This window comes from Lepidothrix coronata, unplaced genomic scaffold (assembly GCF_001604755.1).
Source record: "Lepidothrix coronata isolate B3197 unplaced genomic scaffold, Lepidothrix_coronata-1.0 Scaffold17, whole genome shotgun sequence".
NCBI classification, from domain to species: domain Eukaryota; kingdom Metazoa; phylum Chordata; class Aves; order Passeriformes; family Pipridae; genus Lepidothrix; species Lepidothrix coronata.
The window spans coordinates 725,364-747,662 of NW_016690197.1; the positions used below are offsets into that span (position 1 = coordinate 725,364).

The 22,299-nt window shown below is 38.7% G+C and overlaps 1 protein-coding gene across 3 annotated transcripts in view; it reads right to left on the bottom strand.

Moving 5' to 3' along the window:
* Positions 1–22,299, bottom strand: part of GRID1 (glutamate ionotropic receptor delta type subunit 1) — a 516,037-nt gene that overhangs the window by 308,230 nt on the left and 185,508 nt on the right. For all 3 annotated transcript variants that reach the window (XM_017807171.1, XM_017807170.1, XM_017807169.1), the window contains exon 3: positions 6,987–7,271. In XM_017807171.1, coding sequence (XP_017662660.1) covers positions 6,987–7,271 — 285 coding nt within the window. The remainder of the gene's footprint in view (positions 1–6,986; positions 7,272–22,299) is intronic.

Genomic DNA, 22,299 nt, shown 5'->3' on the forward strand with positions numbered 1-22,299 from the left:
TTCTGGAATTAGGTCCTCAGGTTCCCTGCTCAAGTATTCCAGATCATCCTTACTTTTCTCCTTGTTTTTTTCACATGCCTGAACAAACAGTTCAGTTTTACACCATGGCTCAAAAAGTTAAGAGATTCAAACTACCATCAGTCAAGAAAAGAGAGTGAAGAACTTAGGACCTTTTGCAGATGACTTCTACAATTTTCAAAGACCCCTCTGTTCAAAATTAATTAATTTGTGCCCTCTGGTTCCAGGCTGCTGAACTCTGCACTTTCTTTGGACAGTGGGTGTTGTATTATGAAACATTTCTCTGTTTCAGGCTATGAAGGGGGAAAAAACAGAATCACCACTAGTTTCTACAAAGTTGTGCCTGGAGACTGTTCGCTAAAGTGATACAATGAGTCAAAAAAGAGACAGTAAAGAATACACAATGAGGGTTTTCAGGACTAGATTAATACTCACTTTTGACCAGATGACTGAGTCGAAAAACTGCTGGAAAACTGCTTTTAATAAAGCCTTTAATTTAATTTTTTCATTATCATCCCCTCAGATACATATTTCTAAAGCTTTTTAAAATACAAACTGATTTTAAAAATAACTAATTTGAATACAGAGTGCAAGCCTTCTGTTTTAAAGGTGTCAGTCTGTGGTAAACTTTTCTTTTTTCTTTTTCAAAAGAACTTGGATCTTCTCTTTGCAACACATTTTTCAAACTATTTGAAAGGTCAAAATTATGTCCTTAATATTTACTTGCCTTGAATTTATGAGTGAGATAAGGTGACTGAAACTGCCCAAACTCTTTGTCCAGAGATCTCTGACTGGCTTTTGCCACCACTGAACTTCCAGGTCAGCTATGACAGTACACATTTAAAATATAGGCTTTACCAGAACTGGAATATCATTTTTATATCCCTTCAGGCAGTGTCCTGAAGGAATTTAATAGCTTTTATGGGAAACAACCTCTGATCACTGCTCCCATGCCTTGATAGGAATTCTGGGGAGGCTGGGGAAATCTTACTGCTGCTTTTAGCACACATACTCATATACCCTACAAAACAAAGTACTAAAAGTAACGTATATGTAATAATTTGAAGTGAAATTGACTTTCTTTAATTACATTTGGTGTTATATACTGTGATGCATTACTAAATAAAGAAAATACTATCAGAAATGACAAAAATCCGTGCTTAATTCAAGCAGACCAATTACTTTAAGTGCTGCTACAGTCAGAAAAGTGATTCAAGGATAAGTATGGGAACAAGCAATGCTATTTCTTCAATAGCTTCCAGATCAAATTCAATGTAAAAGTCAAAAGGTCAATTTTCTTTTCACTACCCCATGGCATCACAAACTCCCTGTTGGACTTGGAGAACTTGGCTGAATTCTTTCTTTCTTGGCATTCTCTGCAGCTGCAATGATGATCATACATTAAGTTATGAGACACAAACTTTTTACAGGAAAGTCTTAATTTTTTCCAGGTAGATTTTATGTTAGTCTGGAGACTAGACATCCAGTATCCCGTTATGCATTATTAACTAGGTAATGCACAATTGGCATGGAATAAATACTGAGAGGATTCTGTTCCTTGTTGGGTGAAAAGGTTCTTAGCCCCAGTCTATTCCTTCCTTTCATCATCTTATACAGCAGCACCAACAACAGAGATGTGCAAGGATTCCCTCCCTAAGTGACTTGCAGATAGATGACCATAATATGGTATGTATTTCTCTGTAGCTGACTCCTTAAATTCTATACATTCTACTATACAAACACAGCAATATCAATTGAAGCTTCTCTGTAACAGTTCCAGCTGGGATGCATCAACCAACTGAAAAACACAGGTATTTTTAATGACACATGCAAACTCAACCACACAGCACATGCAGAAAAAGCCCAACACTTCCTGGTAGTGTAAGATTTGCTAAACAGGCACCTACCAGTACATGTGCTGTTGGTTCAACACTTCAAATGCCAGATTCCCTGTATTTACATTAAACAAGGCACGCTCTGGAAAAGCCTGTTGAGAAATATGGCAGCCCTAGTGATGCAGAAGTGGTTGCCTGACAGCTGAAATCACGACACAGAAAACATGAGATAACTTACATCATACAGACAAGGATAACGGGAAAATTAAGTAAAGCAGGTAAGGTGAAAGCAGCTTGTGTACAAATGCTCTACATTGCTTTTTTTTGTGACAACCAATGCTTCACATCACAAGTGATTTGCAGTGCTACATGTGGACTGTGTAAATGCACGCACTTCTCAATTTTCATTACAATACTCCTTTGTAAATTAAATAATAGCAAGAGTAGTGGCCTGCACAAAGGGACCTTGACAAAGGAGAGACCATTCCAGGATCAATAGCAAGTTGTAAAGTTATTAATAGGATAATTCCTGTAACTTATAATCAAGGGTGAGGCCCTTGAAAAGCAGGACTCAGAAATAAAACTGCCACGTAATTGCTGTGGGAAACACGACTTCCCACAAAACTAGTCATATTGAAAACTAAGTTCTTCCTACACTGCAAGAATGATCAAGAAGTGTTCCAAGTTAATTTTTTTTATTGACGCTGCATTATCTCTAACCCTAAAAAAAAAAAAAATTGAAAATAATTTAGAAATCAATAACTTGTGAGTTTGGGTTCCACCCCCCCCAGGAACCAAGCTCCATAGACTTGGAAGGTCAAAAATTCTTCAATGGTTTCTTCTGTAAAACTTTCATGCAACACTTTTCTTCAACAGATGAAACTCATTTAATGACACCAAAAATTAAGAATAAAATATTACAGCTATTTTTCACAGGTCTAATACCATTTCGATTGACCAAATGGATTCATAAAAACACCTTTTTGTCTCACATTTTCTAATATGGATATGCAGACATGTACGTAGGAAAGCAGAGCAACAATATAACTACAAAGTGTTTTTCAACAGTAAGATCAAGCTGGTGAAAACATAGCTATAACTCACATTTCTCTTCAGAAATACGACTTAATATTCCTCATTGTTTTCATTTTCACATTCAGCTTCCAAAACTCTTCTCAAATCCATGCTCTAACCATACATCTCTTTATTTACTCACCCTAGGAGCACAGTTTCAACTGTTTATTATTCAACCTCATCTTACTGTGGGCAGCACATACTACTTTTAACTTATAGTCATTTTACAGCTTGGTAAGATTCTTTATGAAACTTGCCATGCTACCAATTTTTCTGTCAGAAAATTTGATTACTGATGCTTCTACATCCAGAAGGTCAGCAAAATAAAACATTAAACTTCCCAGAAGGCCTTTACACACTGTTACAATATATGTAGAGGCACAAAAGATGCTCCTGTAGAGCAAAAAGCAATTCAAAACACATCAGCACAGCTGAAGCTTTCTAGGATGATAGACCTGATCTGAATCCTGTTGCAGGTTCTGTAACAGGTGGGTAGACCTCTTTCCACAGAGCACCACCTGACAGCCATTGACAAACTCATTTTTTTCCTGCAGAAAATGAATGTCAAATACCATGATTTAGCATGGGATCTTCGTAAAAGTGTTTAAAGTAAAATTATGCATTTAACGTGACTTTGGTCCCTTGAGATCTTATTGGAATTGCCTTATTCCTGACTGTGCCACTTAATTCTGTTTCCTAAAGAATTTTAAAGAAATTTCAAACACTAGTTCAGTTACACAGGGAGGAAGGCTTTTCTTTCACAGATGGGAAAGGGAAGCATACAGGGGGTGGAAAACCTTCTCAAGATTGAGAATGTCATCAAGATGACATGGCAAGGACTATAGTACCTAGTCATCATTTTCTTATCAGGCAGTGGTCTCAGCAAGAGAAAAGTTCTGTTGTGATCAATGGGGAGTAGATTTCTGTGCATCTTTTAAAATTGCTCATAAACCATAAGTGAGAGAAGTGGAAAAACAAGGTCTAAGTCATGAAGATGCGTATCTATATGAACTCTTACCGTTTCCTCTATAAGTACAGGAGAACCACATAGATAAAGTATCAACCAACCTTTCCCCTGTTGGCACTGCTCAGCAGGAGAACAGTGTATCATCCAGGAGAACTTGAGTGCTGCAACTATCAACCTCAAGGTCTTTAAAAGGTCACTTGTCCAGAACCAAGCCATTACCATTGCTTGCTGTTACCTGTTCCTTCACCACAAGTGACAAAATCTAAAAGCTGGTTTCACATTAGGTTAAACACCACAGTTTGCATCCTGCTTCTACCACTTCATTTAGAAAACTTTTCACTGAAACTTCCATATTTTTTCTGTGAAACCTCTCCATTTCTTGTTGCAGACTTAAAGGCATTTTACTGGAAAGGGCCATATTCTTTCACTGAAGTTGTGCATACAGATTTTTATCTGTCACTTCAGCGTAAAACAAGGCATATTTATAGTAAGCACAACAATATTAAGGGCTCATTAGGCTGTTCAGTAACTACTCTATATTTCTAATCATCAAGTCCATTACTAACTTTTCCTTAATGTAGCCAATGCAGAAATTATAATCCAAAATGTGTTTCTGATAAGGGACAAGTAATTAACTAAGTAAATAATTTTCAGTGCCAACATAACACAGCACTACTGTATATATAAACATGGGACTTCTTTAAATTATGTAATGCTGCTTTAGCTTCAGAATATCTGACCATTTCCACAAGGAAGACACCAAGGGATTGGATGGCTTTTAGGGATCAGCAAAAGGACAAATTAAAACACTACTCCAAGGAACAGTATAACTTTCAGAGATCAGGTAGAGAAGGACCATTTATTATAGAAAACCACAAAAGCCCAGTGCTGGAAATGCTCTGTAATCCCAAACATATGACCTCCCTCCTCACAGCCAGCAGTCAGCTCCTGCCTGTCGAGCAGGGAAGTGCTGCTGGAGCTGCAGGAGCAGGGCTGGGTGGGAGCTCACTGCTGAGGGCAAGGGGCATGCCCTGGGAGCCAGGCATCTGCTCCTGAGCTCAGCATACCCTATCCTGGGGACTGGGTTATTTATCCTCCATTCACTGATGCCTGCCCAGAGCTGGCAAGGTTCAGCTGGCTTCGTTATGGAAACCCCTCCCATCAAATTCTTATGAAAAAAATTATTCTAGTGGAGTTAGCATGAGAAGGATGTCACATCCATGAGGAAAAGGAGAAGCAGCAGCACATGGGCAGCTGCAAATGCACACCACACTCTCCACTGGAAGGAGCAGAATGCCTGTGGCAATTTTCCATAACGTTGACATCTTACTAATACAGTTTGTGGGAAACAGAAAAGATAAATTCGATCACAATTAAATTTACACAGTATGTGAATTAAGGGTTTCAGGATTCTGTACTGAGATGGTAAGCCTGTGCAAAACAAAACAAAAACAAAACAAACAAACAAACAAAAACAAACAAACAAACAAAAAGAATAAAAAAGGCCAAGAAACATAGATGTATTACTGGAATAAGTGATACCACGGTTCAGTAACAAAACTGGCAATGGCAGTTTGCACATAGAGCATCTGGGGTGTTTGTAAGACATCCTTTTAAGATTTCTTTTTTTCCCCCTTCATTATTGAAATAACTGTTAGAAGAATTTTGAGTCTTTAAACCCAATTTCCTCTAAAGAGCAACTTTCTCATCACTACCAGAAGTCCACCTTGTACACTTAGCACATACCTTGTAGCTTTGCCTTTCAAAGCATTCACTGTTAAAGCATTACATACGATAGTAATTACTTTGCTGGGTTGCTAGATTTTTGAGTCTACAGATTAAGTAAGTCTACAAGCACCATGGCAGTCTTCTCATGCTTAAAATAATTCTATATCATTAGAAAGATGTTACAACCTCAGTTGATCCCTCACTTAAAACTGTTCTCATTTTTGTTTGTTGTTTCTTGGATTTTTTTTAAAGCAGGACTAGCCCAATTTCAAAACAAAAGTTGTTTTATTTCTCTCTGATTCACCACCAGAAATCTGATAGTATATAGAGAATGCAAATAAAGATTTATTGTGCAGTTGTGGAAGACTACGTATAAAATCTAAACTATATGCACAGACACACATAAGATTATTTTTCCTACTGCGATTTAACCTTAAGTTTCCTTTCTTTTTATTCTGTTCATGGTAAGTCACCACATCAAAAGATTATCCATCACATTTTAAGGCAAAGGTATTTGCAGGGTTTTAAAATATACCACAGAAAATTTATAGTTCCCACTCCCCATTTATTTTCCCCATTACAGATCCAATATCCTAAGACAACAGAGCTGAAAATACCACAAATTAAACATATAGAACAGTGTTCGTATCAGTTGAGCAGGAGGCAGAGAGAATATAAAAAAAAAAAAAAGTTTGCACACAGTTGCCTTTCACTCCGAGAGCCTGGTACAATGAGAGATTTGTTTTGCCATTGTTCTTTACACCCATCTTAATGCACAAAACATGCTTGGGCAGAGATTACTTTTCCTCCAGTTTCAGCCCGAGCAAAAATTTTGCTGAAGGAAACACTTCAGATACAGTGAAAATACTAACTCTACCCGTTGGTTTAATGCCAGGAAGTATATCCCTGGGAAATTTAGTCCTAACACGGAATAGTATGAGGAAGTGTGTGAAAAAAGAAACAATAGTAGTTATTGTGAAAATTAATTTTTAAAGAGAACAGTTCTCAGCTTTGACAGAAAGTGTTTTCTGGAGTGGGTAGAGGCCATGTTGAACTTCCTTGCTCATCTGTGCGACCCCTGCCTATCAATGTCAACACTTTATTAATATTTTACTGAAAAAGTGCGAGAGGATTCAAACTTTGTCTGTCTTGGTAGGTGTTGCTAAGCAACTTTGCTCCTTGTCTGAGAACTAGTTTTCACAGCAACCTTTCCTTCAAGGCAAAGACCCGTGTCCACTTGAAACACTTTCTCCTCTGTCAATGAAAACCCCGGCAAGTTATATTCCACCCTTCCCTTTATACTTTCCTCTCTACCTCCCAGCTGAAAAGAAAGGGATTTAACGTGCCTGAAATCCTCTACGTACCATAATCACTGTCATAGAACACTATGAATTTCTGCCACCGCAGCTCAGTGACCAGTTTGAGCATGACGTCGTTGAGGCGGACGGGCGGGCGGGCGGCCAGCGTGTACTCCTCCTCCTCCAGGCTGGGGTTCAGGTGGCAGGCGGTGCGGGGGGAGCCTCCTGTGTTCCGCTGGACAAAGAGGTGTGGGATGTGCATGGCATCCGTCAGGGACTGCAGGGCGTTGGCTGAGGCACAGCCAGTGGACGTCACTAAGGCCAAGATCCCCAGGGTCATCAGGTCACAGGCTGGAGAAGACAAGAAATAAAGTAGGGTTTGAGTAAGCTCAGCAATGCCTCTGACAACCTAGACACTAGGAAGGGAACAAGACAAGCTTTGCCCTTGCCATCAACACAGAGCTGAAATTATTTATATTACAGTATCAGCTAAAGCCTTTCAGAGTTAGGTTCTGCACCTTTACAGTAGGAGACAGTATCTGCAATCTGTACTGATATGTCAAAGTGGAGGACAGATAATGTAGCTACTGTCAGTTCTTGAGACATTAGCAGATATGGATGGAGATTATGGTCCTTGCTTCAGGTCATTCCTGGTGGAAGCAGGAACTGAACTCCCATCTTTTAAAACTCATTTCACTGCTTTAACCCCTTAATCTTCATTAGGCACATTGGATGAAGATTTTGGACAGTAAAGAGCAATTTCCATTTCAAGGATTTGTGTTACACAGCAGAGTTGTGAATGATTTTTTAAATTGATGAAAAAGACATTCACTGTAAGTCTCAGAGCAACGAAGAAACAACAAAGGCACTCATTAGAACAAAGACAACTTATGAATGATTAAATAATTATTAACAACACTGTAGCTGTCCTTAAAAAGATCTGGAAAAGCATGTACCATTTAAAAACAGAGCATACAATTTGACCCCATCTGCTTTTGAGAATGAAGTATTAGGTGAGTTTGAAGCACAGGCCATGCAGGCTGGGCAGAGCCCTGGGAAGCTGGTTCTGCTGCTCAGGACATCCCACACGGCTTGTTCTTCCCAGGACTCCTCCAGGTAAGACACCCTGATATTAAGCTGTCGTTGGAAAGTGTTTCCAGCCAAGGCCCCCGGGTATAACTCAGCAGCTATTTAGTCCGTGGTGGTGCTAAGACTGTGTAAGAACTACAAAGCAGTCAGCAATGCCAGTTTTTACTAACTCTCTTGAGGAAGTGGCAGCAAAGTTGGCCCTGGGAGCTGAGCACAGCAAACATAATGGGTTAGCATGGCACCAGCCCTGAGCATCCCCCAGGGGCACTTGGAACTGCCTACTCCTCTCTGCCTTTGAAGAGGGCTGGAGGTAAGCTCAGGGTTCCAGCAGCTGTTTCAGTCCCCAGGAACCACCTGCCCAAAGGAAACCTCTGCTCCGCTCCTCCACCACAGAGTCCTGCTGTAATAAAGCCAGACCGGAGGTGACTGGAGATGCTCCACTGCAGTCTGCACAAGCTTGCTAACAGTGGGTAAACGAAACAGCCTCTGGGGTGTAATTCAGAGCCCCTCCAGGACACACAGAGAGCTGAGCAGGAAATTCAGTTTTCATCTGGGAGGGGGAGGCTGCCCACACCGGTGCTGCCTCGCTCCAGGGTGACAGCCTTGGCACACGAGCAGGCTGCCCACACATGCCACGTGCTGCAGGACTGCCAGTGCCTGTGTCACTGCTGCTGACCCACTGCTCTGATCTCCAGCGGAAATGGGCTGAGTGTAAAGGTAGAAAAGAGAACACAATCTATTAAAAGGATTTATTTTTCCTCCTCTAAACACTTTTGAGTACATCTCCACTTTTAGAGGCCAGAAAGTCAAAGGAACTGGACAGGTTATGAATAATTAATAGTAATTAACAGTTAAGTATCAATTAATATTAATTATGTAACAGCTCAGTAATTGAATGCATAAAATTGTTTCTAACACAACCAATGAATCACTTCACCAAATATCTTCTTAGACCAGGCAGAAAATAGATATATTTCCCTTTGATATGGGATAGCAGAAGGAAAATGTTTGATCTTCTCTTTGCACAGAATGTACACCATGTATCCTGATGCAACAGAAAAAGATGAAGAGCTTTTAAAATTATTTCCTTGATGGTCTTTACAATAAACATATGCCAACAGCATTATCTAAATTTACTCTGTGTTGATTATAGTTATATGAAATTGTTCTTTGTTTTTCCTGAGAGCTGACCTGATTTAACAGCAGGGAGGCATTATATTTGCCAAATGGGAGACCCAGGTTCGGGAACAGATTTGATTTCCCAGGCTTCTTGCCAGAGAAAACTGAACATGTCATACAGGTAATTTATTTAGTCACAGTAGGGGAGGGAACGGCGAAGTGGGAACAGAGGGAGAGAGCAGCAGAGCTGAGCCATAAACCCCTGCAGAGATCACCAGCCAGCAAGCTTTGCTGTCAGCAAGGGTGAGAGAAGCAAGCAACATGGGTTTGTAGCAGGAACAATTTACTTGCAAAGCAGACAGAAGGAGAGAAAAAACAAAGCCCTTTCTGATGGGAGGCTGCATTCAGGGAGTCACTTATTCGTGCAATATAGAGCTGATCACCAGTTGTTTAACAAGAAAAACGTCCTTTCAGTGGCTGACACTAATCAAAAGCTGCTTGCTTATTAGCAGGGAGACCAGAGAGATGACAGATCATGGCAAATGGGCCCCCTTATCTCCCAGCACAGCCCACCAAACGCAGCTGAAATATCTCAAGAAAGACCATTTCAGTTGAGGCATTTTCCCAATGTTTTCTAGTTCGTGTACATGGGTTAAAAATGAAGAATTAGTCAATATGTTTCCACATTCTGATATTTTGTCAATTGATTGTGTTCTGCCTGAAAGCATGTGCTACATAGTGTTTTCTCCTCTTGCCTCTCTATTTCAAGATAGTAGGCAATAAAAACTGGAATGACTAAGTAAAAAAGGTTTCGTGTTTTCTGAATTGCTTTCTTTAGTCAAATCACAGAATGTGAAACAGAACGTGTCATTTCTAATAGAAGACTTTCATTATATAAAAATACAATGGATTCCAAGAAGTTCAACCTCTCCACACTTATTGCACTGAAGGGTGAGAATTAGCTTTGAGCACATAAAGTATTTCTTTTTACATGAGTAACACAGTGGGTTACTACTACATAACAGACTCCATTAAAAAACTCATTAACTCTTTAGACACCTCAAAATTCCTTAGCAAGGGAACGTTCAAAGATTATACAATCTCAGAAGAAAATCCTGGTGACTTTTCTTTTTTTTTTAGGATTCCTCCCACAGTCCTGCACTTTCTTTTACAGAAAACTAACATGAGAAAATGTATGTGATTTTCTGTTTTGCTTCACACTAGCTATGGATTTGTAGAAACAATCAAACATCCCTGACTATGAGATTGAATAAATCACTAATTCTGTATATCAGCTGCAGCTTCACAAGCACTCAAAAGAGCCTTGAATTTTTGCATACAAATTTCATAACCCTGGTCTTGATTTTCTTAAAGCTGAAATACAGAGATTTGAAATGTTTTGGTCTATGTCAGCCTATAATGGAAAGGGGAATCAAAACACCTTGAGAACTTTAGTGATCTTTAATTACTATATTTATAGTTATAAGAATTTAATCTTTTTATAACTGAAATGCTTCATATTTATCTTGTATATATATATTCATTTAGATAGATTTCAAGAGATAATGCTTTTAAGGTATCTGTTCCACAGATAAAAAGACATAAACATTCTAGCAATCCTGCCTCTGGATTTGACTGCTGTTTAAATAGTGAGTTATAAGTTTGCTGTACTGAATTCCTTCATCACAATTAGGCTTCCTTTTAAGAAGACACCAACATCCTAAAAACCATACAGTAAGAGAGGTGCATTCTAATGATGAAAACATAAACATCATCATACCTAAAAAATAAACCTGCATTAACCCATTCGAGCAACTTAAATCATGCCAAGCAGCTTATTCAATGTTGGCCTCTATCAACAAACCATCTCTCAAGGTTATTCTTGGATTTCATTAAAGTATTCCAAATTATTGATTAATCCTGTTCTTAATCATTTTGGGGGAAGTAACTCTCCTAACCTATTCTCTTCAAGTCTCTTTTCAGAAATTCCCCTTTTCACATCTGCTTGACATTTTATCTCTTGAGCTGTTATTTCCATTACAGTGTTTCACAAGACACTGTCTGCTTTCTTCTCCATCTATTGCCTTGGTTTTTTTCCATTTAGCTTCTCCATGTCATCTCTGTCATGATGTTGGCAGAAGTAACACAGATTAATATATTTTGGGCATTTTCTATCTTCCACTTGTCTAACTTGACTATTACATCATAGCAATATGTACTAAACTTTCTCTCATTCTGTGACCCACATCTCTAACTCCAATCACATCCCATTAAGCCACACTTAAGTCTGGAAGAACAGCAGCTATTAGATTTAAGACTGAGCCTTATCCATATGACCTTTTTCATCAGTGGGACTCCTCATGGCACATGAGATGATACAAGAATTTTACTTTGCTGCAATCATGCTGCTTGAGGTCTTGCTTTTCTACCACTGCCTTGTGTCCTGCCATCCTATTTCTGAAGACAGGTGCAGATGGCAAAGTCCTGATTTGGCACCCTTTTCATAGGGATATTTGCATTAAGGGCTTTAGCTCAGATCTCTCTGTAATTAAATCCCTCTCTCTCCAAACCACAGAGAATTAAAATACTCCAAGAGAAACTGTTATCTTGCTCCTGGCAATGTGACAACATGACCATCTCTCGGTCTCCCTTTCAGCAGTTTCCTATTATTCAGAAAAGAGTAGAAACTTGTTCCTTTGTTTCCTCCATTATCAAAAGACCAGCTGTCAGTGTAATTTCAGATCTAACAATATAGCCACCTACTGGCATTCACACTGCCTCTTCAAACTTCAATGTCATTCTGTCTCTCACTTTTGGGTATCACCATAGCTGGCCCTACCCACTCTGGACACCACCTGATACTTGATAAATCCTCTCTAAATTTTTGGTTGACCTCTTTTTTCTTATTTTTCAGTTTGATTAACACTTAGGAGCTCTTTAGTGCACTGCAAAGGGAGAATCATCCTAACCACAAGTAACTTGCATTTTAAAAAATGTCACTGAAAATTGAGAGGTTTCTGCCTTTTTGCTTGGAAAGATTTTCAAATGAAGAAAGATAACTTCAGATCTGCTGTAACACTCTGCAGTGAAGTGATTAACAAAGTTGGCACTTAAGTATCTGTAATTAGGTTTGAAAGCCACCTTCCTGCTGAGATGAGGGACTTCGTGCTTGCCTCAGTACTACTGCCTCAGTCACTCTGAAAGAAAACTAATTTTTCACATTATTTATTTTTGAAAACCAATAGGGGAAAAAATGTATCATTAAAACATCAAAGTAAAGAGAACATAGCGAATTCTATGGAAAAAAAAAACAAAACAAACTATTTTTGGGAACCCAAATCCTACTATTCCACGAGACTATCAAGGCCTGTAATATCTTCTGCTGAAAGTGCATAGTTAACAGATCTACCACATGAACTGGCAAGCAGATGCAGAATACCACCAGCTATATACACAAACTATTGTATTATTCATGTGTACAAAATTTAATCAGCCATTTTTTCATTATCAAAATTATATATAAACAGATACACATAAAATTTGGGATGAAATACTAGAAGAGCAAAGAGTTCTGAGATAAAAATATATCGGTTCAGAAAACTAATAAAACTGTGTCTTAAGATGTAAGGTCTGTGGGAAACACACCCATAGAGGTATTCTCAAATTAAATGGAAAAAATCCTTCTGGGAAGTTGTTGGAGCACTGAAATGAGATAGAAAGAAAAACAATACAAGGAGAAAGACTGCAGCCACCAAGGAATATTTAAAAATCAAGAGGATGATGATACAATTCTTTCAGGTAAAGCCAAAATAACACAAACCAGAGAACTAAGCATTTTCCCACATTTCTAAATAAAACCTAAATATTTCTGCTGCAGCACATGAGAAATTTCCATGGAGTCAGGGCACAAGCCCACAGTTAATTCAGTCACACAGAAAAATGGGAAAAGACTACTAACTATCTACATTTTTTCCTCTTTATACCTCAAAAGGCCCTTAAATGCTTTTGTGCAAAACCAGTTGATGAGGCAGAAAAAATTATAGAATAATCTCATTAATATCACTGAAAATACTTCTATTAAAATATTGAACTATAGAAAGATTCACTCCTATTATTGGTGTATTAAGTACAACATCAAAATTAGTATTCTAAGCACTCACAGAACCTAAATGGGGTTTCCTGAAGAATATTTTACTCCTTATTTCACATTTTATGATGTTTCTTACTCTTCAGCTTCTTTCATTAACTGGGAAAAGCACTTCACAATGAATTTGCATCATTTACACTTAATGCTGTGCATTTATTCTTCCTTTGGATACTCAGTAATTATATTTTAATATAATACATTTAATATAATATATTTTTCTTTTCTGGGTGCTTTTACTTACCTTTATGTTCTGTACTCTCACTATTTTTCTACAAATAACAAAAAAAATTTTATTTTTATTAGGAAAACCACACACAAAGCTATAGTTACTTGTCACATGGTAATTTATAATATAGAGAAAAATAACAAACATAGCAAAATCTTTACTGTGACACTTTCATTGCTGTATCACCTTACGTGTAGTCAAGATGGATATTTATTACTCCATTATCAAAACAAAATACATCTTAAAACAAGAAAGAAAATTCACAATTAGACAATTAGTCCTCTGCGGTTTGATAAAAAAAAAAAAAGAAATCAAACCAACCAACCCCCTAAGTACCTCCACTTAGATGTATCCATTTTTTGGATATAATACTTGAGAACAATAAATATTGTTCCCTTTCCTTTAAGCAATCCTTTGCCTGCATCCAGAATCAGGATACAGGCATTCTTAGATCCTGCAGTCCTTGATGTGATTATTTTGGAAGCCACAGGAAAGTCTGACACAGCCTCACCATAGTTTCTGACTGCAATTGTGTTGCCCTGCTTCCTTTCATTCAGAGCCCAAATGTGATGCCAAGGCTTCACCCAAGAAGTGGATTTCACATCATGAAAGCTCTCCCTGCATATAATAACACATTGTGAAAAGGGCCTTGGAGGGCACGGCACGAGCCCGGCATTCAAATTACAAATGCAACCACTGACAAGTACTGCAGACTCTCTTGCAATAAATATAAATGAATAAATTGATAGCCAGTCTGAGTATCAAAGAGGACAGAGCATGCCTGGAGTTTTTCATATAGATAACATTCTTGCTGGACTTCACAGAAACACGATAAAAGGAACCATGTACTCAACACAAAGGCAAAGCAGACTAATGTTTACCTCCTCAAAATCCCCATTTTCAAGAGTCTCACAGAGAAACCTCCCTTTACAGGTCCTTTTTTTGAAGCCATGAAACCCATACTGGGAAGAATTCACAATAATCACTGTAGGGCTCTCTCCAGTTGCAAGAAGCCGAGAGCACCTTCTCCTGCCAGTTTGCAAGCTCAGGAAGAGCTTCAAAATCCAACACACACCTCACTGCCAGGGCATCTCTCAACAAGAGATACTTTCCCTTGTGTAAATATGTGTGCTGTAAGGTCCTTAACAAGTGACAGGCAACAGCAGTAAAACCTGGGGCCACAGTTCCTAAAAATCACAGATTTAGAGTACCAAAGCTAAAAAAATATGTAAGTCAACCTGTAACAGGACCATTAACATCTATGCATGAATGAGATGCTGCCAGCAAGGCACAGACTACCACCAACTCCATGAAAATTAGAGAAGTTCATTGCTGTCCTGAGGCAAGCTTGAATTTTTTCTCCTAGTGCAACTGTGGAGGAAACACAGTATTTGTCAGCAGTGGAATTGCCTTTGGGAGCCCTCCATGGGGTTCTTTTGCAGCTTGTCTCCTAATAACTACCAACCAAAATCATTACGCTAGATAACATATACTGAAAAACCTAATAATTACAATTTCTGTTTCTGAATTCTTTCTCCATTCTTCATTATGTTTTTTCCTTAGAAAACCAAGATAAGGGAATCTTAGGTGCTTTTTCCTAGCAACTGAATCTTAGCAACTGAAATAAGACTGGCAAATCAGTTGATAAACATTTTCTTCTTTTTTTTTTTTTTTAGAAAAACTTAGTATAAATTTTCTGAGTAAAGTGTATAGTTGGACTCTTTAGCCTACAGCTTTGATAAAATTCTCAGCAGGCCAGCTCATGATCCAAAAACTAGATATGCATCATTGTTTACATGTTCTAAGATAATGATGATTATTTCAGCTGACCATCACTATGAGGAAAAGATTCCAGAAAACCAGTACATACATACATTACTGTGCATAGTTAAGAGTTCATGTGATCAGTATGTCAGAATATCCCTGAAAAAGCAGCACCAAAAAACACCTCAAAAGCTAAGGAAAACATGAGATTTTGAAAGGTTTACCAAAAAGCCCTGGGAAAATTGCTATTAAAAATCCTCCCCCAGTTTTTGGGCTGTCTTTTTTTTATTTTCCCATTATGCAGTATCCTAAGGTAAACAAGCAGGAAAAATAGGGGAAACATTAAAAAAAAAAATCAAAATGGAGTTTTGTCTATATTTTTGCTACTTTTTTCTCCTCCAGAAGCATGCTAACCATTGCTCACAGAACAGAGGCACACTGGTGATATGGCCTTCCTTGTGCTGCTTTGCCCTCACTGCCTGTTAACCTCTTTTTGGGGTCAGTAGCTGACTCCATTTCCTTTGGGTCACTGCTCAGGGCCCTAAGAGGGTGCCTCGTTACTGCTCAATGACACTGGCTGCTTAGGAGAAGCAGTATTTAGATCTCCAGCTTCCTTTCAACCATGTGCTGTATGACCTGATGTCCTGTGGGCCAGTTCTCAGCACGTGTAAACTCCCAGAGCTCCCCTGACACTCCCAGAACCATCCTATACATCTAAATAATAGTAACTGTGCCTTGTTTCCTCCATTACCCCCTCGGTTCAGCATCTTCAGTACACTGTCATTGTTGCCATCTGGTCAACTCTTCTGTTTGCATTTATGGAGATAAAGAAATTACTCCAAAATGGTAAGTAATGTACCACAGAGAAGGAAAACAGCGATAAAAACAAGAGTTGTGGATTTTGTTTAGTTTATGGGAGTGTATTAATAACTCTCTTCACTCTTTGATGGTCAAAGATAAAACATGAAAGTCCTCCCACACCAAGCACAAGTAAAACTACTCTACTGGCAACACAGTTTAGTTTCTGTACAAATGAGCGATGCCATCAAGTGGTCAACAAATGCACCAGTTGTTTTCCAAGTAAGGTTTTTGAGTTAATCTTCATTGAACACATTGCATTTTGCGTGGAAAAGCTACTACCATGAAATCAGCACAAGGCATGCTCCACTGATAAAAGTGCATTAATTGAGAGCACTAGTGGCAGAGAAGAGATGGCCTTAATTTTCCAAAGGACAGCTCTGATGTTGCTCTCTAGCTCCTCCTCAGAAGGTAAGTCTCCGAGAGCACAAACAGCTTTGTGACTGCTTTAGAGCTGGTTTTTGCTATTGGCTTTGCAGTTGGGTGGATTTGGAAGATGCCACCAGCAAAGATTACATAATGTAGATATTAAAAAATATTTTAAAATTTCTTTGAAAACAATTTAGCAGTGCGAGTGCTTAAGGATGTGAAACATCCTGGAATAGGAACCTTTATCTAGTTTTTTCTGTATTAATAATAAAAAGATCCTTAAGGCAGATAAAAAGAACTTTGATGGTATAGAAATTCTGCAGAATAACTGTACTTCTGTTTTCTCAACAAAATGTAATTCCATTAGTAACGATTTTCTCCCAGAATCATAGCTTGGCATGCTGTTTGGAAATATGAATAAGCATTGCTGTTAATTTTGAATAGTGCATGGTTTTACAGAACTACACATTAATCTCAATGGCATCAATACTATTTTAAGGCCCTAGGTGGAACTGAATCAGCTTTGACTATTTTTTTCTTTTCCCCCTTCAATGGTAGTTCTGAGGTAGAACTAACTGCAAATCATCTTAATTATTCAAGGGACATAACTGCTTTTCTGAATGCCACATATTTGATCTCCATTCTCTGCAACTTCTTCAATAATTATGTTTTCTTTTGCCCTCCAACACAGAATAAACTGCGCTTTTTCACCCTCTCCTTCTTTCACCTGCCTTTCATGACAAATCATAATGATACAGAAGTGTTTTGTACACCTTCATTAGCATTCTGCCGGGATGCTTGACTTTGCTGCCTCCTTTGGGACTATTTTGCTTGCACACGCCGAGCATTATTTTAATGTCAGCGAGGCTCAGGCTCAGTTCCGGCAAGCACAAAAGGAAAACACTCCTCTGCCATTTACAAAAAGCAGTCAAACACAGCAGCTCCAGACAAGCTGATAAAACCTCCCAGCTCTTTGGTACCGAGGAACTCATTTGGATTCTGAGCGGCATTGTCAACCAAGGAACACGTTAGCCCTGCTTGCCTGTGTGATTAGCAATGATTATAACAGACACATATGCAACAAAAAGTGCCAAGACAAACTTCCATTTGGGGAGGGGGCAGGGGAGGCTTAAATTCTTCTGCTTTGTGTCATGCCTTATGCGGAAAGCAGGAGGGATGAGCATCAGCATCACGACATTGCTTCTGAACTAACCACTAAAGATTTCTCCGTTCTGTTTTTTCCCCAGCACGTGCCACTCGCTGCACACTCCCACTCACCCAGACATTTTAGGTAAACCAAAACACTGCTGCCTGATCTCTTTCCCATAACCAATTTGCCATTGTGCTCAGTAAAACGCCTACTTGAAAACAACGAAATCAAATAACTGCAAACATCACTCCAAAGCAGCATTTCGCATCCTCAGACTTAAACGAAGACTCTGGGGTTTACATAATGCTATTAGGGCTGCTGTGTTAGGAGAAGCAAACCATTATGAGGCTGAAGGTAAGTTCACAAAAGCTACCATTGTCTCATGCATGGACAGCAAGTTCCATACTCCAACAACCAGTTCCAGAAATGCACAGCCCTAAATCTTATCATTATTGTCCTCTCTACAATTTCCCCCCTCCAACAGCTGTTACTTCTACCAGCAAAGTGGACAGCAGTATTACATGAGGCGGATGAGACACCAGAAATAATTCACATAGCTAGAGAAGCCCACCCATGGTGAAGGAGCCAATTTATCTCAACAACTTTTATTTATTTATGCCAACTGCTCAAAGACTTGTTGTGTTTACGAATCTAGTTGTGACTCGGTGCATATTTATAGCATATATTTATTGACAAACGTAAGGGGTTGGTCTGTTGAAAGATCTCTGCAATGTATCACATCCTTACAATTGCACTCAAGGATTATGCAAAAAACTCAGCCTAGCAACAGTCTAAAGCTGCTCTGTCATTTTCTAAAATCAACTTTAGAAGGAACGGTTTCTTCTTTCCTCACTCATGAAAGACACAACGAATGCCAAAATTATTTTTGCTCAATACTAAGAAAAATTTCCTGTCCTCACTCAGCCCCAGTATTCCTGACATAAAACCCACTTTGTTCGCAGACCTCTAATCCCCGTGACTGTCCAGGGCTACAAGACTGGGTGGCATTAAAATACTGCAAATCTGTATCCTCCAGTTTTCCTTTTAGCAGTTGCCACCGAGTAACTTCAAACACCACAATAACTTTTCCAACAGCTAATAAAGTTACTTTAAATTATTGGAGTATTAACCCGAATTTCTCTCTCCCCTTCATCTCTGCACATCACAAATGAGGGGAAAACACCAACATTTACAACTTGTCAGGATTTCTCATCTGAATACATGAAATTAGCCAGCTGTCCAAATGTGTTTAACACCTGATACTTCCAACTGCAAACCTGAGGGTAGATTTTCAAGAAGTCTCAATATTTACACACCTCTTTGCCAGAAGATGCTTCAAGACCAGGCCTCTCCTTTTAATGCTTAAATGAGACCTGACCTCTTGAAAATTTTTCCTGTTTTGACCTACAAACCTTTTGTTTTATTTTTAACCATCTTGACCTCCATTTCTGGAGATAAACAGGTATTATGCTGGTGATAGCCAGGCTTACCTCATACCAGTACAAACGCAAAATACTTTTTTAATATTGCATTATTAAAAACTGTTCAAAAATCGGTGTAATTACACCTTGCACCTAAGGTTTCTCTCCACATGAGAGTCACTCTAGAAAGACACTACTTAGACTAATCCAGAAGAAACCACATACAAAAGACCTGCTATTAAATCACCTCACCTTCCTCTGAAAGATATTGTTTCACTTAAAGCCTTTCTTTTCTGCTGTTGAACAATTCCTTCAAATGTATCTGATTTCAGTAACTACATAATAGAAAACTGTCAGAGTGTATAGATAATACAGAATAACTTGAGCCCTGTAACATAATCTGTACATACATATCTTTTTACACTTCTGATTAGGTGCTCCTTAGGCTTTATTACTAATAAAGCTTAACTGGCTGTTAGGTTTTATGTTTGCATTCATATAATCTCGTTATATAAACCCCCCAGGTGGCTTTCTTTAGTCACAGACTAAAGCCAAAATAATTTTGTCTCTGTCCTCTTACTCCTGCATTTGAATGAATCGTACAGAAGACCAAGAGAGCTGCTAGAACTGTGGTCAGAGGTACAAACAGTTACTAAGGCATTATCACATGTGATGAGACAAGTCATGCTAGGTAAGAAATTCAATATCACACCTTCCTGAATCTACAGGGCATTGTAACACCTGTAACCATTGCTTGCACAGAGAGTTACACACAGATGGAAGGAAAATGCTTAAACTGACAAGCTAAACCTCATACCAAAGAAGTTGGTGCCTGATTCCAAGCTCTGTACACAGACTGGTTTAAGAAAAGGAAAAGATGCACCTCAAATATAGAACCAGAAAGAGTAGGATCCTGCTTCCAAATATAAATTCCTTTTTTTACCAATTAAAAAAGTAATAATAACTGATTTATTAGAAAAATTAATTCCTAATCAAAAGTACCAGTACAGATGTGTATTTTTTGTTTGTTTATTCATAGGTCACCAGCTTCCCACTAAAGGCTTTTGTTATTGGGTCATACAGATTTTCTGAGAATATGTCTTACAGGCACACGCTCAAGCCACAAGTCAAATAAAAAAATTCAAAAGTCAAATATTAGAAAGCCACAGCACTTACAGCCTTCTTGCTATTCTCACACTGGCATAAGCATCAGAGAATTTTACTCTGAGAAACACTCAAATTCTAGAACTGATAAAAATCAAGTTCCAGCAGGGTGCCACAGACAGCACAGTGTCAGCTCTAGAGCCTGGATGTATTGACAATAACTATGACATATTCCCTGCCGGGCTAAGGTGGGTTTTTTTCAGTTGTCATTGTATGATTATTATACTCTGATTTCTTTTCTTTTTATTGCACATCATCTTTATAAAATCACTGTCTCATTCAGAACATAAGCTATATACACCACCTAACTTGTCACATTCTTAATACCATCTATTCTTCTCTCATAATCGCTGAATTTTTTCACAAACTAACCTGAGTCTAATGTGGGGGGCTGCAGGAAATCAATATCCAGGCCTGACAGTACATTCTCCTCTAGAATCTCACTTGTCTGACTGCTAATAACCTGCACAGTTGTGGGCTATTAAAGTTTCTCAAATATCTCTAAAAGTGAGGCATTGCCTTCTGAGATTAACTCTCCAGACACATGATGTCTGAGAGCTCTAACACAGTAGCCTGGTTCTGCAGACTCAATGGTGACTATTAGCTCCCCATTTACTTCAAATAACTCTTTCCCAAAGATCCAATTTCACGAGCATTAGGTCAGGAGTTAATTTTTTGTTCAAGTATCTCTAACAATCTAAATGCATACCATAGATTTAGAAAACACATGCTCACCCACCCCTCCCCACATCCCCTAAGGTGAGTTCTATAGAGATCCTGAACATTTTCTACAGGAATTTATTACACACACAGAACTACTACGAACCACTTGTATTTTGGGACCTGATTCATCTGCAGAAGTAACTTCTTTGAAATTAAATTAATATATTCCCTCACAGGCTGAAACTCTTTTGTGGTACAAGGAGAACTACCTCACGGATAGACACATCAGCTGATTTCTCAGGGGGACTTCCTGTCACAGAGACTCTCTATTTTCACACAGTAAGAATATTTTGATAGAGCCCAAGTCTACATCTTGAAACTGTCTGGCAGATAACGACCTTGTACATTTATTACGCTTGGAAACTCCTTGGAGAACACTTTTATTTTTCACATATATTTAGACTGACAACTATTTCTCTTTTCTAAAAGAGAACAGTGACTTATTTTGTTTTCTCACTACAATAAGAGGGTTCTTTAGCCGTAGAGCCCAGGGCATAATACATTATCCTTGGCCACAGCACCAGTGGAAGGTGTTAATGAAGCTCTGGCCCAAAGCAAGCTTAAAGCTTGGGGAAAATTTGACTCCTTCTAGTATGCTTTACACATTACATCAAGGTGTAATGGAGCCCTATGTTAGATGCTCCTTCCTCACAGCCCTCTCCTGGTGCAGGGTTGCTACCACATACCAGACACAGCCTGAACACTCTGGAGACCGAGGCCAACACCCACTATAAGGGTTCGTTGCCTCCTCTCTTCCCTGAGCTACGACAAATCATAACTGATGTTACAAGTGAGCTGCAGGACTGGACTCTGCCAAACAAGAGTGTGATTATCATATACAGTCAGGCCTCCTTCATCACACAGAACCTGGGCAGTTAGGGAAAAATATTTTTCCTCACTTTCCGTACAGTCTAAAAGATATTTCTGTGGAATGTAAAAAAAAAAACAACTTTGTTTTCTTCTCACTTAAGATTTTAACACCCCCTTGGTCCTCTGTGCATGCAGGAGGCTGCATTGTGCACCTGTTTATGTTGGGAAAAGGGGTTTCTAAATGGGAGGATTGTTTACCATTTTTCCTCAGATTAATGATACACTTGATTAATTGCACTGACCACAACTACTCAGGTAACTCATAGGACTTACGTGTTTTGAACATCAAAGCTGGATGAAAAGGTTTTTTGTGAGCAATGACCAAATACATCAGCTAAATTGTCAGAAAGACTAGAAAACAAAGATAGATAATAAGGTGTATAGAGTCCTAATAGAGTCTTCATTAGCTCCCTCTTGAGAATGACAACGGATCATACCATGGCCAAAACATTTTTTAAGACCTGTTAATAATTTAATTA